Below are 17,174 nucleotides of genomic sequence, written 5' to 3' on the forward strand. Positions count from 1 at the left end.
GTCACAATGGCAATCATTAGAAAATGTTGGGTTGTATCTACCTCGACCAGTTTTCAACCATGACCAACTATATGTTACTTTTTCAAGAGTTCAATCAATGGGAGAACTTGAAATAGTAAAATATGACAAGGAAGGAAAAGCAACCAACGCGACGACAAATGTTGTGTTCAAAGAGGTTTTCCAAAACTTAAAAATAGGTAACGCTATAACACATAGTGTTAAATGCAAATCCTTTCATTTTTATTACATTTCATTTAATCATCATATTCTAACCCTTTAACATGTTACACCTTATTGCAAACAATTCTAGCTCATTTCATTATATTCATACCAAAAGGATTAAATTCTTTATATCATTTGTAATTGCAGTTTTGATGCATGACGATAAAATCAAACAATATATGTCATTTTGGTATAGTTTTGGTCTACTTTTGGTGTAGTTCTGGTGTAATCATCATATACTACGTTTCAAATATTACCAATTTATCATTAGTATATTTTACGTGTAATTTTAGTGTACTTAGTCTATGTTTAGTATATCATCTGTCACGTCTCAGCAGTTACCAATTTAAGAATACTTATCCTCTTATATATACATATATATTTAGATTCCTGAAATTAACTTCAGACATTAATAATTTTAAACATACGTAAAAATTATTTGTATTGTGCAAATGTACGAGTAACTACTTTATAATTAAAAAGAGGACAAACAATAACTTTATAATCTAGTTATTAGAAAAGTTTATAGTGATTTATTATGTTGAATATTGTTTGCTGTCTTTGGAATCCTTCCGTTGGATACATGTGGATATGAATGTGAGTTTGAGAATCCACATTAAATTTGTTACCCGAGTAGGTAGAGGATATATATACTAGTGAACAATGTGGTATGGGATACTCAAATACCCTACCAAAATCTACCCATTGGTATTCCCATGTTGGTTAAAGTTCTGAAACTAAAATTGGAAGATTGGAACTTTCATCTCAAAGGGGTGAAAATAGTAGTGATGAGTGTAGGTTGGTCCCGGTGGATGAAAGACAGAAGCTAAGATGGGGTGAACATATGTTGTTCTATAAGTTGTATTACTGTATATGTTATTAGTTATGATTGGTAAGACAAATAATAAATTATTAATTTTTTAACTTAAATAAATTTTTTCAACAAATCACATACTAATGATATATACAATAATACAACTTATGATACAATAGATATGTTCCCGCTAATATGATTTATTTGATTCATAATAATAAGATACAATTCCATCCTTATTCATGCATTTCTTTATTTGAGACATACTTTATTGATTTTATAACTTCTTCACTTGTTATCTTTCATTCAACTTTTAAAGATAAACACTAGGGATCATAATGAAAGTGCAAAATTCTCCCTGCCATGTTTTCGAATTACAAATGTAACCAAAGTCAGGTGTGTTAAAGAAAGTAAGAAGAGTGTCACCCCACTAATTGTAGGGTCCCTTAACAATCACCCATATTATTCGATTACAAACCATCAAAATTCAAACTTCAAAGGGTTGTAACTCGTGAGGTACTTTCTGTTTCACCTAGACTAGAAGAGTGAGTAGTTGGATGGGAGTGTCTTTTTTTGTATTTATTATTATTTAATTAAATGACACTTTTTAATTGAATTATCACACAAATGAGACATAAAGTGAAACACAAGATCTCCTTTTGTTAATGCCACATGACAGTGATCTTCATGTAAGTAGGATAGCCACGCAACTTTATCTCTTATTTAAGAAACTCTCATCACCTCTTGTACCAACTTGCAAAATATATTGATGTTTTTTAAATTTTATAAGTTGTATGATTAAATCAGTGTTGTAAGAATCAGACCGTACTGGAAGGCCTGATCGGTTTGACTGCTGAACGGACTTGAAAACAACTCTGGTTTACCGTCTTAACCGAGTGAGGGTTAGGCCGCTTTGAACTGAAAAATTTCGGCCCGACCATGTTAAACTCGGTTAAACCGGATTAACCCGAGAAGTAAATCAGACGGTTCACTTAAAAATTAAAAAAATGGAACACTACTCTAATCTTTTGTTTCACTTCAGTAATAAAAAATGTAAAGAGATGTTACTTCAATATAATTATACATGATTATTAATTATATAAAATTTACATTTATATATAATTATATATCTATAGATAAAAGTATTAATTATGTATAAAATCACTCGGTCAGATCAAACGGTTTAACCGATCAAACTTAATACTATATCTCTTCTGGTTTGACGTCCGACTCGGGTTTCACAATATTGGATTAAATATTAGTCACTATATATTTTAAGTCTTTCTTATTTTTATGTTCATTGCATAATATGTTGAAGTTTTTAGAAAAAACTCATTTCAATTTTTCCTTTTTAATAACAGGAAGTATTTTAACTTTAATATGTTTTTAATCCCTATAAAAGTATTGAAATTTGATTTTACTTCCTCATTTTTTCTTAATTTCTAGTCACCATTACTTCACTTGATCAATTTAGTTGTAGGCTCTATAATGATATGCAAACACCATAATTATAACATTACATATTGGTATTAACCATATAATAGGGACATATATCAAAACTATAAAATATATAAGAACGAAAAAATAAAAACAAATTTTGGAACTAAAACCGAAATTCATAAATTTTCATGGACAAAATTCTATTCTATTTTCATATTCTAATATAATCACATGAATGGAGACCTTGTTCACCAATTGAACATCCAACATTCCTTGCCCTTTAGATATCAGTTGCACCACTACTAACGTTTGATGTTCATAAAAAGAGAAAAAACATAATGGAGAGATAGTGAATTAGTTTTATATTCTATCATTGCAACATTTACTATTTATATTTAATTATTATTAATTTTTTAAATAAAGTAAACCAAATAAATGATATAATAACTACGGATAAATCTTTAGTATATAAATATTAGATTCCCTTTCAAATCTGGTTCACTATTGCCAAGGGGTATTTCACTAAATAAAAAGAATGTTTATTTGAGTAGCTTGGGCCCAATCAATTCTTAACTTCACAGCTGTATAACAAAGAGTTGGAGACTTGATGTTAATACCAGTATTGTGAAACCCGAGCCGGACGTCAAACCGGCAGAGGTCCCGTATTAGGTTTAACCGGTTTAAACGGTTAAACCGTCCGGTCTGACCGGGTGATTTTGTACATAATTAATAATTTTTATTTATAAATATATAGTTATATATAAATGTAAAACTTTATATAATTAATAATTATGTATAATTATATGAAATAATATCTCTTTATCTTTTTTTGGACCGTAGTAAAACAAAATATTAGAACATTGTCCCATTTTTTTTTATTTTTAAGTGAGCCGTCCGGTTTACTTCCCGGGTTAATCCGGTTTAACCGGGTTTAACATGGTCGGACCGGATTTTTTCCGGTTCAAAGCGGTCCAACTCTCATTCGGTTAAGACGGCAAACCAGAGCCGTTTTCAAGTCCGGTCAGCGGTCAGACCGGTCGGACCGTCCGGTTCGGTCCGGTTTCAACAACACTGGTTAATACCTTTATTATAGGGTATTATATCCAAAGTAAATTATTAAACATTTATTGGTGGTTTAGTTTATTATCAATATAAATGTTATAAACAGTCATTAACAATTAATGAAGTAATAAATGTTTTTTTTTATCTAACTCCTAACAAGTAACAACAAATCCCTTAAAAACAACCAATTATCAAATTAATCATATAAAACATTATTTGCTTTATGAATTATGATAATTGGGCCCCAGTTATGGTATATTTTGACCAGTCGTTTTCAGGAAAATTTTCCCAAGGATAAATAAAAAATCATTAAAAAATTATGGAGCAGAAAAGGAAGTGGTGGCATTCTAGAAATTTGGTTTACCATGAAGGGTGTTTATACATTAGTTGTCATATTCTGGTATCTATATTCTCCCTTTATTAGGAACAAAGATCATATCTATAAACCTAAATTCTTATTTTCCCTTTTTCTTTCCTTTCAATTAGAAAAATATTATGTTATTATATATAAACATATAAAAATATGTTAGCAGAGAGGATTAATAAATAAAAAGAAATCTAATTATTTAGATCTAGTCATTAATTAATATTATTAGATTTTTTTAAAATTGATAGTTAGAATATGAAATAATTTTTTTAAATTATTATGTGAATCTTGTTTTATCTTATTGTATTATTTTTTATAGTTTTTATGGTACTTGTTTCTGAAGTACACCTACTCCTTTATTAGCTGCCCAACCTGAAACAGAAACCTTTTATTTTGTCTTGTTTTTATAATATTTGTTGTTATCTTCCACTTCTTGTTTTGACCGTTGCTTTTTTCCTCAACATCTTTCTCTGTTCACACACACATACACTCTCTCACTCATTCCCTTTTCCATGATCAAGTTCCATCTTCTTCATGCACCCCATTGTCACAAAGGTATCATTTTTTCCATTCTAAGCTTCATTGTTCTTCTTTAACCAAATCCAACATCAACTTCTGCTTATCATTTTCATTTCTTCAAGCATTTCTTTTCTTCTTCTTCTACCATTACTTATATGTACACATGTATGTATTCGTTGAGAAGCTATTAGAAGCAAGAAATTGAGTGAGGGTGTTTGTGTGGCTCATGAAATTTTTTCTTCTTGGTTTATAAAAATATCATCACTTTTTTATTTGCTTTTTTGGGTGTGTTTTTTCAGCCATTCTCTTTTGTTTAATCTGTTGGTCTATGAATTTTCATATATTTTTAATTGGCTATTGTTTTAGTGTTTTCCTTTTACTGTTTTCACTGATGGAAATGCTTTTTCTTTGAGACTTTAGTTGTTTTCATTTCTTGTTTAAGCAAACGAGAAATTCCCATATGAAATTTATGCTTTATTCATGTATTCTGTTTGGTTTTCTGGAAATCATAAAGTTGAAAGCTTTGAAGGATCTCCATTTCTTACTTCTGCTTAGCATGTATAAATTTTCATTACCTTTCTTCTGCTTAGCATGTATAAATCTTCATCAACTATAATTATTTGTTCAAATAAAATACTGATATTTTTTCTCTAGGGTGGCTATTGGCACTTAAATTTGACTATTCACACTCTTTTCTAAATAATCATGACTTGAATTTTGTCTTTATAAAATTGTGATTTTTTTATGAGTAGAGTAAGCAAATTGGAGTTCCTATAGCCCCACCTTTTTCTCCTTTTGTTTTTTCTTTTTAATTGACTCATGTTTTATGGAATATCAGTATTTTTGGACTTTAAACTAGTTATTTGTCTGTTTCTTCTTACAGATTTCTGATTATGAATTTTTTTATGAATTTGGTGACATATAAAGATTTCCCTTTTGATTTCCATTTCAATGCAGGGCTGAGATATTGATAGAGGATATTGACATGGGATGTTCTCAGTCAAGGCTAGATGATGAAGAAGCAGTTCAGCTTTGTAGAGACAGAAAGAGATTCATCAAACAAGCTGTTGAGCAAAGAACTGGCTTTGCCACTGGACACATAGCCTACATCCGATCTCTGAAAAGAGTGTCAGCTGCGTTGCGCGATTACATCGAAGGCGATGAGCCTCGCGAATTTTCAATAGAACCTGTCGTTGCCCCACCTTTTACACCTGTGAAGAAAACTAACCATGCCTTCATTCCCATATCATCATCAAAACCATTCAAACCAACAACAATTGAGTTTGGAGTGGGAGCAAATTCTACTTTGAAAGTGAATTACTTTAGGCCAGGTGGTAATCCTCCAATTTCGGTTGAGGAAAGGCCTCAATCTCCGGAAATGGTCCAGGTTGAAACATATCCTCCAATGCAGCACCAGTTTGGCTATGATGGTGTTTTTGCTATGCAATCTTCACCTATGATGAATTCCTCATTTTTTGCTATGCAATCTCCACCTATGAATCCCTCAATTTTTTCTTACTCCCCCAATAATAGGCCTAATATCCCTCCACCTCCTTCACCTCAAAATTCTCAATGGGATTTCTTTTGGAATCCATTTTCATCAGTAGACTACTATGGTTATCCTACTACAAGTAGCCTTGATGAATACCAAGGACTGAGGCAGGTCCGAGAAGAAGAGGGAATACCAGAACTTGAAGAATATGAAACTGAACTAGAAGATTATGTTGGAAGAAGAAATGTGGCAGAAGAAAGAATCAGAGCTGACAGAAATTCCTCCAAAGAAGAAGTCGTGGTTGAAGAAGTTGATGAAGATGAAGATGAAGACGATGACGATGACGATGACGATGACGATGACGATGACGATGACGATGATGATGACGATGACGACGATGATGATGATAAGGAGGAGGAGGGAACAGATGCTGAAATCGACACGGAGACTCTGCATGTTGCCAAAGACATACAAGCCCATGGTGCAGCAAATTCTGAAGTATTGAAAGATCAAAAGACAGGTCATGTTGAACCTAGCCATCAGGAAATGTCAACTAATAATCAAGAAGCTAAGGAAGAAACACCAGGTTTTACTGTCATAGTAAACCGAAGGCCAACAAGTATGGCAGAAGTGCTTGATGATCTCGAAGCTCAATTTACAATCGTCTGCAATGCAGCCAATGATGTCTCGGCATTGCTAGAGGCCAAGAAATCGCAATATTTATTGACATCTAATGAACTCTCAGGTTTGTTGCATGTGTTCTTTCATGAGCATTCCATATTAGTGAGAATTTGTTAACTCCTTATGAATGGAAAATAATTGATTACTTGCCTGTAGTTTGAGAAATAAACTCCATTCTAATTTTTGGGGGAAATCATGCTATAAAGAAAATGTGCTTATGTATTTTTAGAAATAATATTTCTTTTTCGCAATTCCTCATTTGAAATAATTTTCTTTTGCAGCATCGAAGTATTTGAACCCAGTAGCTCTGTTCCGCTCAGCTTCTTCGCGCTCTTCCTCATCGAGATTTTTGATGAATTGTTCAAGCACTAGAGATGAAGGTAATGAGGGCACTAAGGATCTCTCCGAGGCACATTGTATGTTATCCGGTAGTCATCAGTCAACATTGGACAAATTAAATGTATGGGAGAAGAAGCTCTATGAGGAAGTCAAGGTATATTACTGAACTTCTATCCATCAGAAAGTCAAGGTTTTCTAAAATGATTTCAGTAAAGTTCCCTCTGGTACTTTCCTAAACACATAATTGCTACTTCAAATATAGCCTAAACACTCTCCTTCGGGTTTTTTGAATGTGTTCTAGAAGATCCTTCAGATTCATATATCCTTACTCTTAAAACATGAACAAAATCAATATTCACTCCATTTGTTATTGGTCAATAAATACACTGCTTATGATAATTAATTTACATGTAGCATTTGTCTATGACTAACGAAAAAGTTTCAGCTTAAGCATAACTATGATGAATATACAATAAACGTTGTTGTTAGATGTTTAATAAAAGTAGGAAAAAATCACATCCTCAATTCAACTTCATCCTCTTAAATTTAGAGCAAAATGTCATATGGTCCTTCAAAGATACAATGGTTACTAGATTAGTCCTGTAAAGAAAATAGCCACTAAATAAGTCCCCAAAAGTGTTAAATAGCCACTAAATTAGTCCCTGAATGATTCACATGGCCACCAAATGAGTCCCTACAAGGATAAATGCATGTGGTGGCTATTTTAAACTTTCCCGACTTATTTAGTGGTATTTTCTGTAGAGTAGTAACTTGGTGACCATTATATTTATGGAGGACCGAAATAACGTTTTATTCTAAAACGTATTTTCAAGTATCTTTCTTTCGGTTTCTTTTATTTAAACTTCATTAGATTATTATTTCTTAAGTCGTCCAGCACTCCAGCTTATGATAACATACAATTTTTATATAAGGGAAGTAGTTACTATGTCCACTTTCTTTTTTAACAGTCTGGTGAACGCGTTAGAATTGCATATGAGAAGAAATGTAAGCAACTCGGGAACCAAGATGTAAAATTTGAGGACCCCTCTTATGCAGATAAAACAAGAGCAGCCATTAGAGATTTGCATACTCAGATAAAGGTTTCAATACATTCAGTTGAAGCTATTTCCAAGAGGATTGAAACTCTAAGGGATGAAGAGCTGCATCCCCAACTTCTTGAATTGGTGCAAGGGTATGTTTCAGGATCATTATTATACTCATGCATTCTTGTTCTCTAGAAAAACTATAAACATTTTTTTTAAACATACTGCTAATATTTTATTCTGTCTTACAAGGCCCCTCTGTAGAAAGAAGATAGCTTTGTTGTTCCAAACCATGTCTCATATGTTGTCTCACGCCAATGAAAATATGTCAATTAAAAATATTATTATTGTTTTTGTTTCATTATCATTAGCGTAGAACAGCGTATGAAACAGAAATTTGGGACAACAAATCTCTTTTCCTTTAGGTTTTGTTTGGGAGTGGAGTTTTGGAGGGGAAGGGAAGGGATGACTTTGGAAAGTCTTCCCCTTGTTTGGGAGTTGGATGAAAAAGATGGGAAGGTTTTGGAGGGTTTATCTAACCTGTGTCAAAATAGCTAAATTAATTTAGTAATATTATATAATTATATATTATTGTCCATTTCTCATTGTTAATTACATTTTTAAAGGAAAAATAAAATAAAAAATTCTTACATTATCATTAGTTTATCCTCCATTGTCTAAATTTCATACTTCCAAACAAATGAGAGGATTTCCTTCTTATTCCCTTCTCTCCCATTTCTAACCCTTTGATCCCTCTTCTTCCCTTCCCCTCATGACTCCCAAACAAAGGCTTACGGTTTGTTTGGGAGATTAATTTTAGAGGGGGAGGAAGGGAAATGGAATGCTTGGGAGCCATGAAATACACTTGTGAGGTGACTCCCAAGCCTTCCTTTTCCTTTCCTCCCCTCCAAAATTTAACTTCCAAACTAACCCTTACAAACTATTTTTTTTTTTAAGGAAAACTTCAAATGCATATTAATACTAGAATACTGCAAGTCATTCTAACTTGTATAATTTATTTGCTAACTTTATCATTAATTTCAGTAGTATAAGTATTAATGTTACTATTAGAATTTTCCTTTTCTGGATTTATACCATCAAAATGCTGTGTAAAACCTAGTTGGGGTCATCCAATTACCTAGCATCTACTTAAACTTGTCTAGGTTTCTAGAGGACCTCCGTAACATTTTGATATCTATTTTGTTACTAAACTACTAATATGATAAGTTAAGAATCATGCATTCTTGCCTTGACAAACTATGCATTCAGTTTTATGTGATTATTTACTTCTTGGTTTTTAATCTTTTCATTAGGGACACTATATTTTCCGAAAGAAAATTGTCTACATCCATCATATGAAATGCAGATATTTGACAATAGCACAGCATGTAACAAATAAAATGCCTACTGATTTTTCAATTATAAAAATTACAGGCTAGCAAGAATGTGGAAAGTGATGGCAGAGTGTCATCAAACACAGAAGAGAACCTTGGATGAAGCTAAGAATCTTCTAGCTGGCACTCCTAAATTACATGCCAGAAAACAGTCTTCTATGTCAATGGTTGACCCGTATAGGCTCTCCCGTTCGGCCGCTAACCTTGAAGTAGAGTTAAGGAATTGGCGAAACTCCTTCGAGTCATGGATCACTTCTCAAAGATCCTATGTTCATGCACTAACCGGATGGCTTCTCCGGTGTGTGAGATCTTCTGAGCCTGATGCATCAAAGTTAGCATGCTCTCCTAGCCGGGCAAGTGGCACTCACCCATTATTTGGACTCTGTGTTCAGTGGTCAAGGCGACTAGACGCGATACATGAAAAAGCAGTGTTTGATGGCTTAGAGTTTTTTGCAGCTGGCATGGGGTCCCTCTATGCACATCAGTTAAGAGAAGATTTGCAGCAAAATTCATTTGCAACAAATCAAGGCAATGATGGCAGTATGGAAATGGTGGAAGTTGGTCATATTGAGGAGGCAATGATTCCAGAAAAGGTAGCCGAGGTTGGTATTAAGGTACTTTGTGCTGGAATGTCTGTTGCTGTAAGCTCACTGGCTGAGTATGCTTTCGATTCTGCTGAGGGATACAGTGAAGTTCTTAAGCAATGGGAGAATGTGAAGTCTCAGCAGCATACTTCTACTGAGACTAAAACATAGATGTCTCACATTTTTTGGGCTTAGTTAATTAGTATAGATTATTAAGCAATGGCATTAATTCAATGTAAATTAATTAATCCATACAAAGTAAATAGCAAGAGTCCGTTTTTAGTTTTTCAATTGCACCTTCCATTGTCCAATTGGATAGTAAGCAAAAGTTTTTGGAGGTAAGTTATGGCATTTCCTTTTTGGGTCTTTTGACTAGTATCTTGTAGGTATAGATGTGAGATTAACCCTCTTAAATGGTGTAGTGCTCTCTCGAGAGAGTGATGAGATGATGATTTGAACCATTAACAACATTGCAAGTAAAGTTTACTACCCATTGTGATCCACTTTCATTGCAACCCATCTAACATTTGGATACCAGAAGGACATCGACTAATCAAAACTCGAACTCGAACCACCATGTAGATGGATTCTAAGGAATTTGAACCCAAACCCTTTGATAAACCTAAAACAACTAATCTATGTTAATAGGTTACTAAATGAAGGCATACAATATATTATGATTAAAAAAAAGTAATTATACCATAAATTTTCATTAATAAATTTACTAAGCCACCTCTTTTTATGTTGGAAGGAAGGTTCCATGTAGGTATAGATTTCCTGCCATACCATGGGCATTGAATGTTGAGCATAGAGATCCTATATCCCTATTCACATTTCACTATGTGTCTCAATCTAATTAAAAAGACTTATTTAAGAAAAAGAAAAAACATAAGAACAAAAATTAATATTTTAATATTATTTTATAAAATTTGATTGATTATGAACGAGTCTGGCGGTAATGCATGGTAACTAAGTTTAATGACACATGGCAAAAACAAAATTTCAATAATCCAGATTCTTATTCGGACAGAAAATTCAGGGATTGAGGATCCTTCTCCCAACCAAAATCCCACTCAATTGCTGAAAACCACCAACGCATTAGTAACTCCTTGGTCATTGCCTATAAACGCTTCATTTGGAATAAAAGTTCATGTAATTTATACTCAACAGCTCAACCAGTTCACCTAACTAAAGCTATGTCTATTCTTGATTATTATTTTAATAAATGATGCTCCCTTTCCTAGTATTTATAAGTTGTGTTCTATAAGTTTTCTTTTATCTTTTATTTAAAATTTGTGAATATAAAGATTTATATACATTCAGTATATCATTCGTCATTTATTTCTATTACTTTTTTGAAGAGTCAATGGTAGATGAACTTGATGGGAAATTCAACACAATAATAAGGAAATCTCTAACAGAATATATGTAGCGGATAATATTTCCCCAACTTGCTAGAATCTATGAGGATCAATAACAAATAATGCAGTAACTAAGAACACACAAGGGACACCAGAATTTTAACTCGGAAAACCTTCCCAATGTGAGAAGTAAAAACCACGGGCACAAGCTAGTCCATCAAGCTCCACTATGATCAAAATATGAATACAAAAGTGTCTCCAAAATACAGTACAAAACATGCTCAACAATACATCATACAATAAAGCAAGTTATCAGGAATTGTACACAATTACAACATAAATATGCACTAAGTGCCCCAAAAGTTATATACATTTCATTAATAATTTGGCACTTAAAAAACTCCCCCCAACCTAGAATCTTGCTTGTCATCAAGCAAAGTAATAAAGTATGATTCAATTCAATGCATCTGGTTTCTCAAATCAATTATTCATCCAATTATGGCATCAGCTAAAGTCATTCACTTATTGTTCATAGAGACCTGTTTCATGATCAATCACAGTGGACCAAGTTCCAACTGATAATAGAATGCACATGCAGTTCAATTTCAAACAGAACAGCAAGAATAACTACTCAGTTCAATCAAAGGAACTCTCTCAATCTCACAGGTTATGTGTTTCACTCATCTCTTTGCTGGTCCCCAAACAATTTGACTTTGCCTTTTAGTTCAATCAAGCCATGTACACAAGTTCTAACGACTTCTATCCTAATCTCCATTGCGTTTCTCTCAATTTTCTTCCAAGAATGCTTTAGAAAGTGCTTGATATCTCTCCACTGCCTTTCTCTCAATTTTCTTCCAAGAATGCTTCAGAAAGTGCTTGATATCTCTTCCCTAATGCCCGGAACTGCCGATATCAGGTTCCAACGGCTAGTCTCTCGCTCAAGCTATGGATTCTTACTTGAGCGAGAGAAAATGCCATTCCCACGCTTGAACACCTCGCTTGGGAGAGGCTCCCTCGCCCAAGCGAGGGAGAAACAAAACCTAGAGGAATTTAGCTCCCAATTGTCGCTTGAGCGACAGTCCCTCGCCCAAGCGAGGGACAATATTATTTTCTGATGATTTTGTTCTGAATTATGGCTTGAGCGACCATTTCCTCGCTTGGGCGAGACTTCTCTGTTCAGAAACTTCATTCTTCTCCTTTTTTCCCTTTGTTCACCATTTCCTAACATGCAACAACACAACACAATTAAAAATTCCTAAGCAATACAAGATTAACTAAGTTATCGGAAATTGTACACAATTACAACATAAATATACACTAAGTGCCCCAAAAGTTATATACATTTCATTAATAATTTGGCACTTAACAAACTCCCCCCAACCTAGAATCATGCTTGTCCTCAAGCAAAGTAACAAAGTATGATTCAATTCAATGCATCTGGTTTCTCAAATCAATTATTCATCCAATCATGGCATTAGCTAGATTCATTCACTTACTGTTCACAGAGACCTGTTTCATGATCCATCATAGTGGACCAAGTTCCAATTGATAACAGAATGCACATGCAGTTCAATTTCAAACATAATAGCAAGAATAACTACCCAGTTCAATCAAAGAAACTGTCTCAATCTCACAGGTTATATGTTTCACTTCTCTCTTTGCTGGACCCCAAACAATTTGACTTTGCCTTTCAATTCAATCAAACCATGTACACAAGTTCAACCATGGATCTTAAGGACTTCATCGGGGTTGTAATGAGGTTGGGCTACAAAGAATACTAGTTTTTCTAGGATTCAAAAAGGGAGGTAGACCATGAGTGCATACTTACCTTTCTTTCTCGTGTTCCCTTTCTGAACTTTTTTGATCATGTTGTTTTCTATCAACCATTTGATTCTCCTTCTTCAACCGACTCTTTTCTTTTGAGTCACTCTTTACCGCATGATTTTTATTTCACTTATTTATTTCTTTCCATTGCTTCATGCTTTACCATTTAACACATGGTTGAAGAATGAGTCTTTTTTATTTCACTATCCTCATATTGACAAACTTCATTACATTTCCCAACAAGACTCATATGCACTAATGATCTCTCTCTAAAGGTATGAGGATTGATACATTTTGATGTGGCTTAGGTGCATAATTTTGACAAAAAACTTTTCAGGTCAAAGGGGCTACAAAAATCAGGTTCATGATTCATCTGGGTAGGCTTTCTGGCTGTAGCTCAACTATCCTAAACTAAGCCTTAGTTATTTCCATGCTATTTTGTGATTAATGACAAAAAAAATTAGGCAAAGTTCATTCGTGAAATCCAACACAGACACTCATCTGTGTTTGGGTGCACTCTCTCACCCGATTATAGGCTTTTGTCCTTTGACTAGACTCTAATGCCCCGAAATCATTTCATAATTACTATATTTAATCTCTTGGAAAAATTGATCAATTTTTTTTGTCTAACATATAACTTAGAAATCATTTTTTTCTATTTTATCTATTCTCTTTCAAGACGTCACATTTTCAAACCTTTGTGGAAATAATTTCTTAATACTTAAAATTTAATTAAACGAAACACAATTGTTTTCTGAATACTTCTCATTAATCAATTCTTGAATTTATAATACGTACATCATGGTTTACAAAATACAAGGCAGAGTCTGTTCTTCGCCCCTAATAAAGACTACGAATAAAAATAAAAAAATAAAATAATGTTGAGGGCGTTGGCATTATAAAAGTATCCTACACAGGCTCCCTATCAAAAGAAATAAAAGAGCTCCTAGATCTATGGTGCACTGGAAACCTCACTCGGATCTTCCTCGATCTCCGAGTTTGAAGAGATCTCTATAACCTCCACCGAATCCTCTATGCAAATTAACTCTACACAATCATCATCCTCATCCTCCACCACCTTGTCTGCTGCCCAATCCATCGAAGGGTTCTGGGTGTACTCCCTAGGCCCCGATGAAGTAGGCATGTCTGCTCCTTCCGTCCCTCTTAGCATTGAGTCAGTAGATGAGAATCTCGATTGGGGCCAGGTCCTGACAACCTCCGACCTGCCTCATGCCTCAGTTGGTGCGGATGGACCAGCAAGTACGAACCTTCGTTCTGGTAGGGTGAATGATGCTTCTCAAACTACATAATGTGTCGAGAGATGCAACACAAAGCTATCACATACGAGATCCAATTCCAGGTCACAGGGGCTAGTGTAGGTGTATCTGTTTCCTTCAACGCTCCATGCCCTCTCTTGGGACATGGTAAAGCGGTAACCCCTAATCATCACCGATCTGTCCATCTAGACATGGATGTATACGAGTACACCAAAAAGAAACAGAGGGAGTAAAACATCTAATGAAAAACTTATCATTGACGTCGTGGAATTACACAGAATATCACCCCAAGACAAAGAACAAGTACAAATATATCATATGATCATACAGGCATGTATTAATGATGAATGAAGTATAAAACTTATGATTTTAGAATCAATATCGATAAATGCCATGTATGCATGCTATGCATATCTCCACCATCCTTACACCATTATCCTGCCAATAATTATTCGGAAATAACCGAGAGTACAGGTCCCATAACAAGCCGATTTGATCGCACCAAAACTTATTCCTCGCAAGGATATATATATGATCGATCTGTTCCAACGGAACTGTCCATTTCAGGACGGTGTCGTATCAAAAACTTTCTGGGCATCCCTCTCATCGATCCTGATTGCAAAGAGGGGTTGTCAGAGATCATCTAGTTTGTGCCGTGGGCACTGTTCGATCCAACATAATACCTCATCCCAGAATACATGGGACTCGTCTCACCAAGACTCTCCCTTAAGACTTTGCTGACGATTCACCGCCATCGCCGTCCTTCTCAACATCTCGGGTCTCGTTCGTCTCCCATAAATTTCCTCTCCACTACTTCATTATTCACAATGAATATGCACACTAGCCGAAGTTAGTAAATTAAATATTTTAATCCATCTTTTATAACAATCTGACCATCCTAAGACATCTCCCATCAGGAATGCTTATAGTGGGACCCGATCTTAACATTTAAACCACATAGAATAATCCTCAGCACCACTACGAACCATCACTGAATCACCCTAGATGACTCTCAAGCCAAGCCTCTTATGACCAGACGATCTCGCTGTGTGGACATAATATAACACTTGTAGGCCTCGTCCTTAACCATGAAATTCTTTACATACATCACTTTAGATATGGCAACTCTTCTTTGTATCATTTCCAAGAATTTCATATAATTATTCATCTTTACAACATTTACTTATTGAAAGAACATTATCTCCAATAAAGGTGTTTTAGATTTTATTGAATAGGATTGGAAGTGAATGAATTCTTGATGACAAAAATGCCACTAGACTCTCGCACATGTGAGAGTTATCATTCAGACGACTTAAGAAGTCTTGTCTGTATGGAGCCCTCTCGCTCAAACGAGAGTTGTCTTGCTCAAGCGAGAGAATCTTTGTGCATATAAGGCACTTGTGGCTCAAGCGAGAGCTGTCTCGCTTAAGCAAGAAAACAACCAGTTTTCTTTGTGCATATTTCAACTCAGGCGAGAGTTATCTTGTCCAAGTGAGAAAACCCGTTTTCTCTGGACACTTCTCACTCAAGCGAAAGCTGTCTCGCTCAAGCGAGAAAAGCCTGAAACTTAGTTAAATTTCTTTTCTCAATGAAAAGTTTTCTCATTTATAACACATGTTTTTAAGCCTTGAATTTAACAATTATCTCACACATATAATTCTTAGCACAATTATTCGAGCAATATTAAACGGAAATAATCATGGCATCTTCCTACATAAACATAACCTACATGATTCAACATAAGAAATATTGCTGTACTTAATCCAAACAAACGGACAATTGATGAAGTACAAGCTTTCTTAATACCCAAGACAACTCCAAACTTGTGAGGGAGTTTGGAGGTTATGGAGCATATTCGGACATCACTGTGTCACGATGTTTTCTCCCTCACTTGAGTGTGTTGTGCAGATTGCTTCCTCGATTCCAGGTGAGCTTAATTCGTCGAGTCTCTTCTCAAACTCTTCATCATGCCAAAATCAAAATAACGCTAATTAGGTCACTTTGATAATTATTATATTTACGAAATAACATTTTACACGAAAATAAAACTTTTGATCTAAAATGAACTTAATCGCTTTCATCCATCCGATTCAAGGTTAGGTATTTCTTGAATCATCATTTATCATTGAAAGTCTTACAACACAACGACACTTTCTAAAGTAAAGTTTTAACAAAACTTAGAACAAAATTATGTCATAATCTATGGATATACACCAGGTTAGTTCCTAGGAAAGAGACGTGGGTTGTAAAGACACACATAAATACCAAGTCTTTTCTTAGACATAACTTTTCTAGACATGTATTTCCACTTCATTACATTTTTCCGGTAATGATAACTATTCATAAAACTTATCTTTTGCAAGTAAAACATTTTTATTAAGTTTAACCTTTTTAAGTAAGATTATTAACATAGACTTACCATTTTAAAGTAAGTCAACTTAAACAAAATCAAGAATTTTAAATCAAGACTTTTTAAGTCAATCTTACCACTTTAAAGTAAGCTAACTTAACCATGATCAACACTTTTAAATTAATTTTCAATCTAAGACTTCATAACACTTTAGGTTTATAAAGTCGAGACTTTTTAAGTCAATCTCCTCATTTAAAGTATGCTACTAAAGAAAATACAACTAATTTCATGATCATCTCAACACCTCCAAATTTAAGGATAACCTCAAGGGTTAATAGGTTTTGATTTCATAGTCATGAACTATAAATCACAAGTTAACACTTTTACTACTTTACTATCCAGAAC

General features: G+C 34.2%; 1 protein-coding gene across 1 annotated transcript; it reads left to right on the forward strand.

The window, feature by feature from the left end:
• The first annotated feature begins 4,345 nt into the window (after window positions 1-4,345).
• Window positions 4,346-10,318, forward strand: LOC109340348. Its single transcript, XM_019578022.1, has 5 exons — window positions 4,346-4,460; window positions 5,382-6,661; window positions 6,879-7,090; window positions 7,905-8,128; window positions 9,414-10,318. The coding sequence occupies exons 2-5, from the start codon at window positions 5,410-5,412 to the stop codon at window positions 10,126-10,128; spliced, it is 2,403 nt and encodes an 800-aa protein (XP_019433567.1). The 5' UTR covers window positions 4,346-4,460; window positions 5,382-5,409; the 3' UTR covers window positions 10,129-10,318.
• Window positions 10,319-17,174: the final 6,856 nt, after the last annotated feature.

The sequence above is a fragment of the Lupinus angustifolius genome, unplaced genomic scaffold (assembly GCF_001865875.1).
Source record: "Lupinus angustifolius cultivar Tanjil unplaced genomic scaffold, LupAngTanjil_v1.0 Scaffold_164_6, whole genome shotgun sequence".
Lineage (NCBI taxonomy): Eukaryota > Viridiplantae > Streptophyta > Magnoliopsida > Fabales > Fabaceae > Lupinus > Lupinus angustifolius.

Excerpts from the sequence above, each read along its gene's own strand:
- LOC109340348 (XM_019578022.1), top strand. The coding sequence starts at position 5,410 with ATGGGATGTTCTCAGTCAAGGCTAGATGATGAAGAAGCAGTTCAGCTT. Across the intron at positions 6,662-6,878 it reads GACATCTAATGAACTCTCAG|CATCGAAGTATTTGAACCCA; the intron begins GTTTGTTGCATG and ends TTTCTTTTGCAG. Across the intron at positions 8,129-9,413 it reads CTTCTTGAATTGGTGCAAGG|GCTAGCAAGAATGTGGAAAG; the intron begins GTATGTTTCAGG and ends TAAAAATTACAG.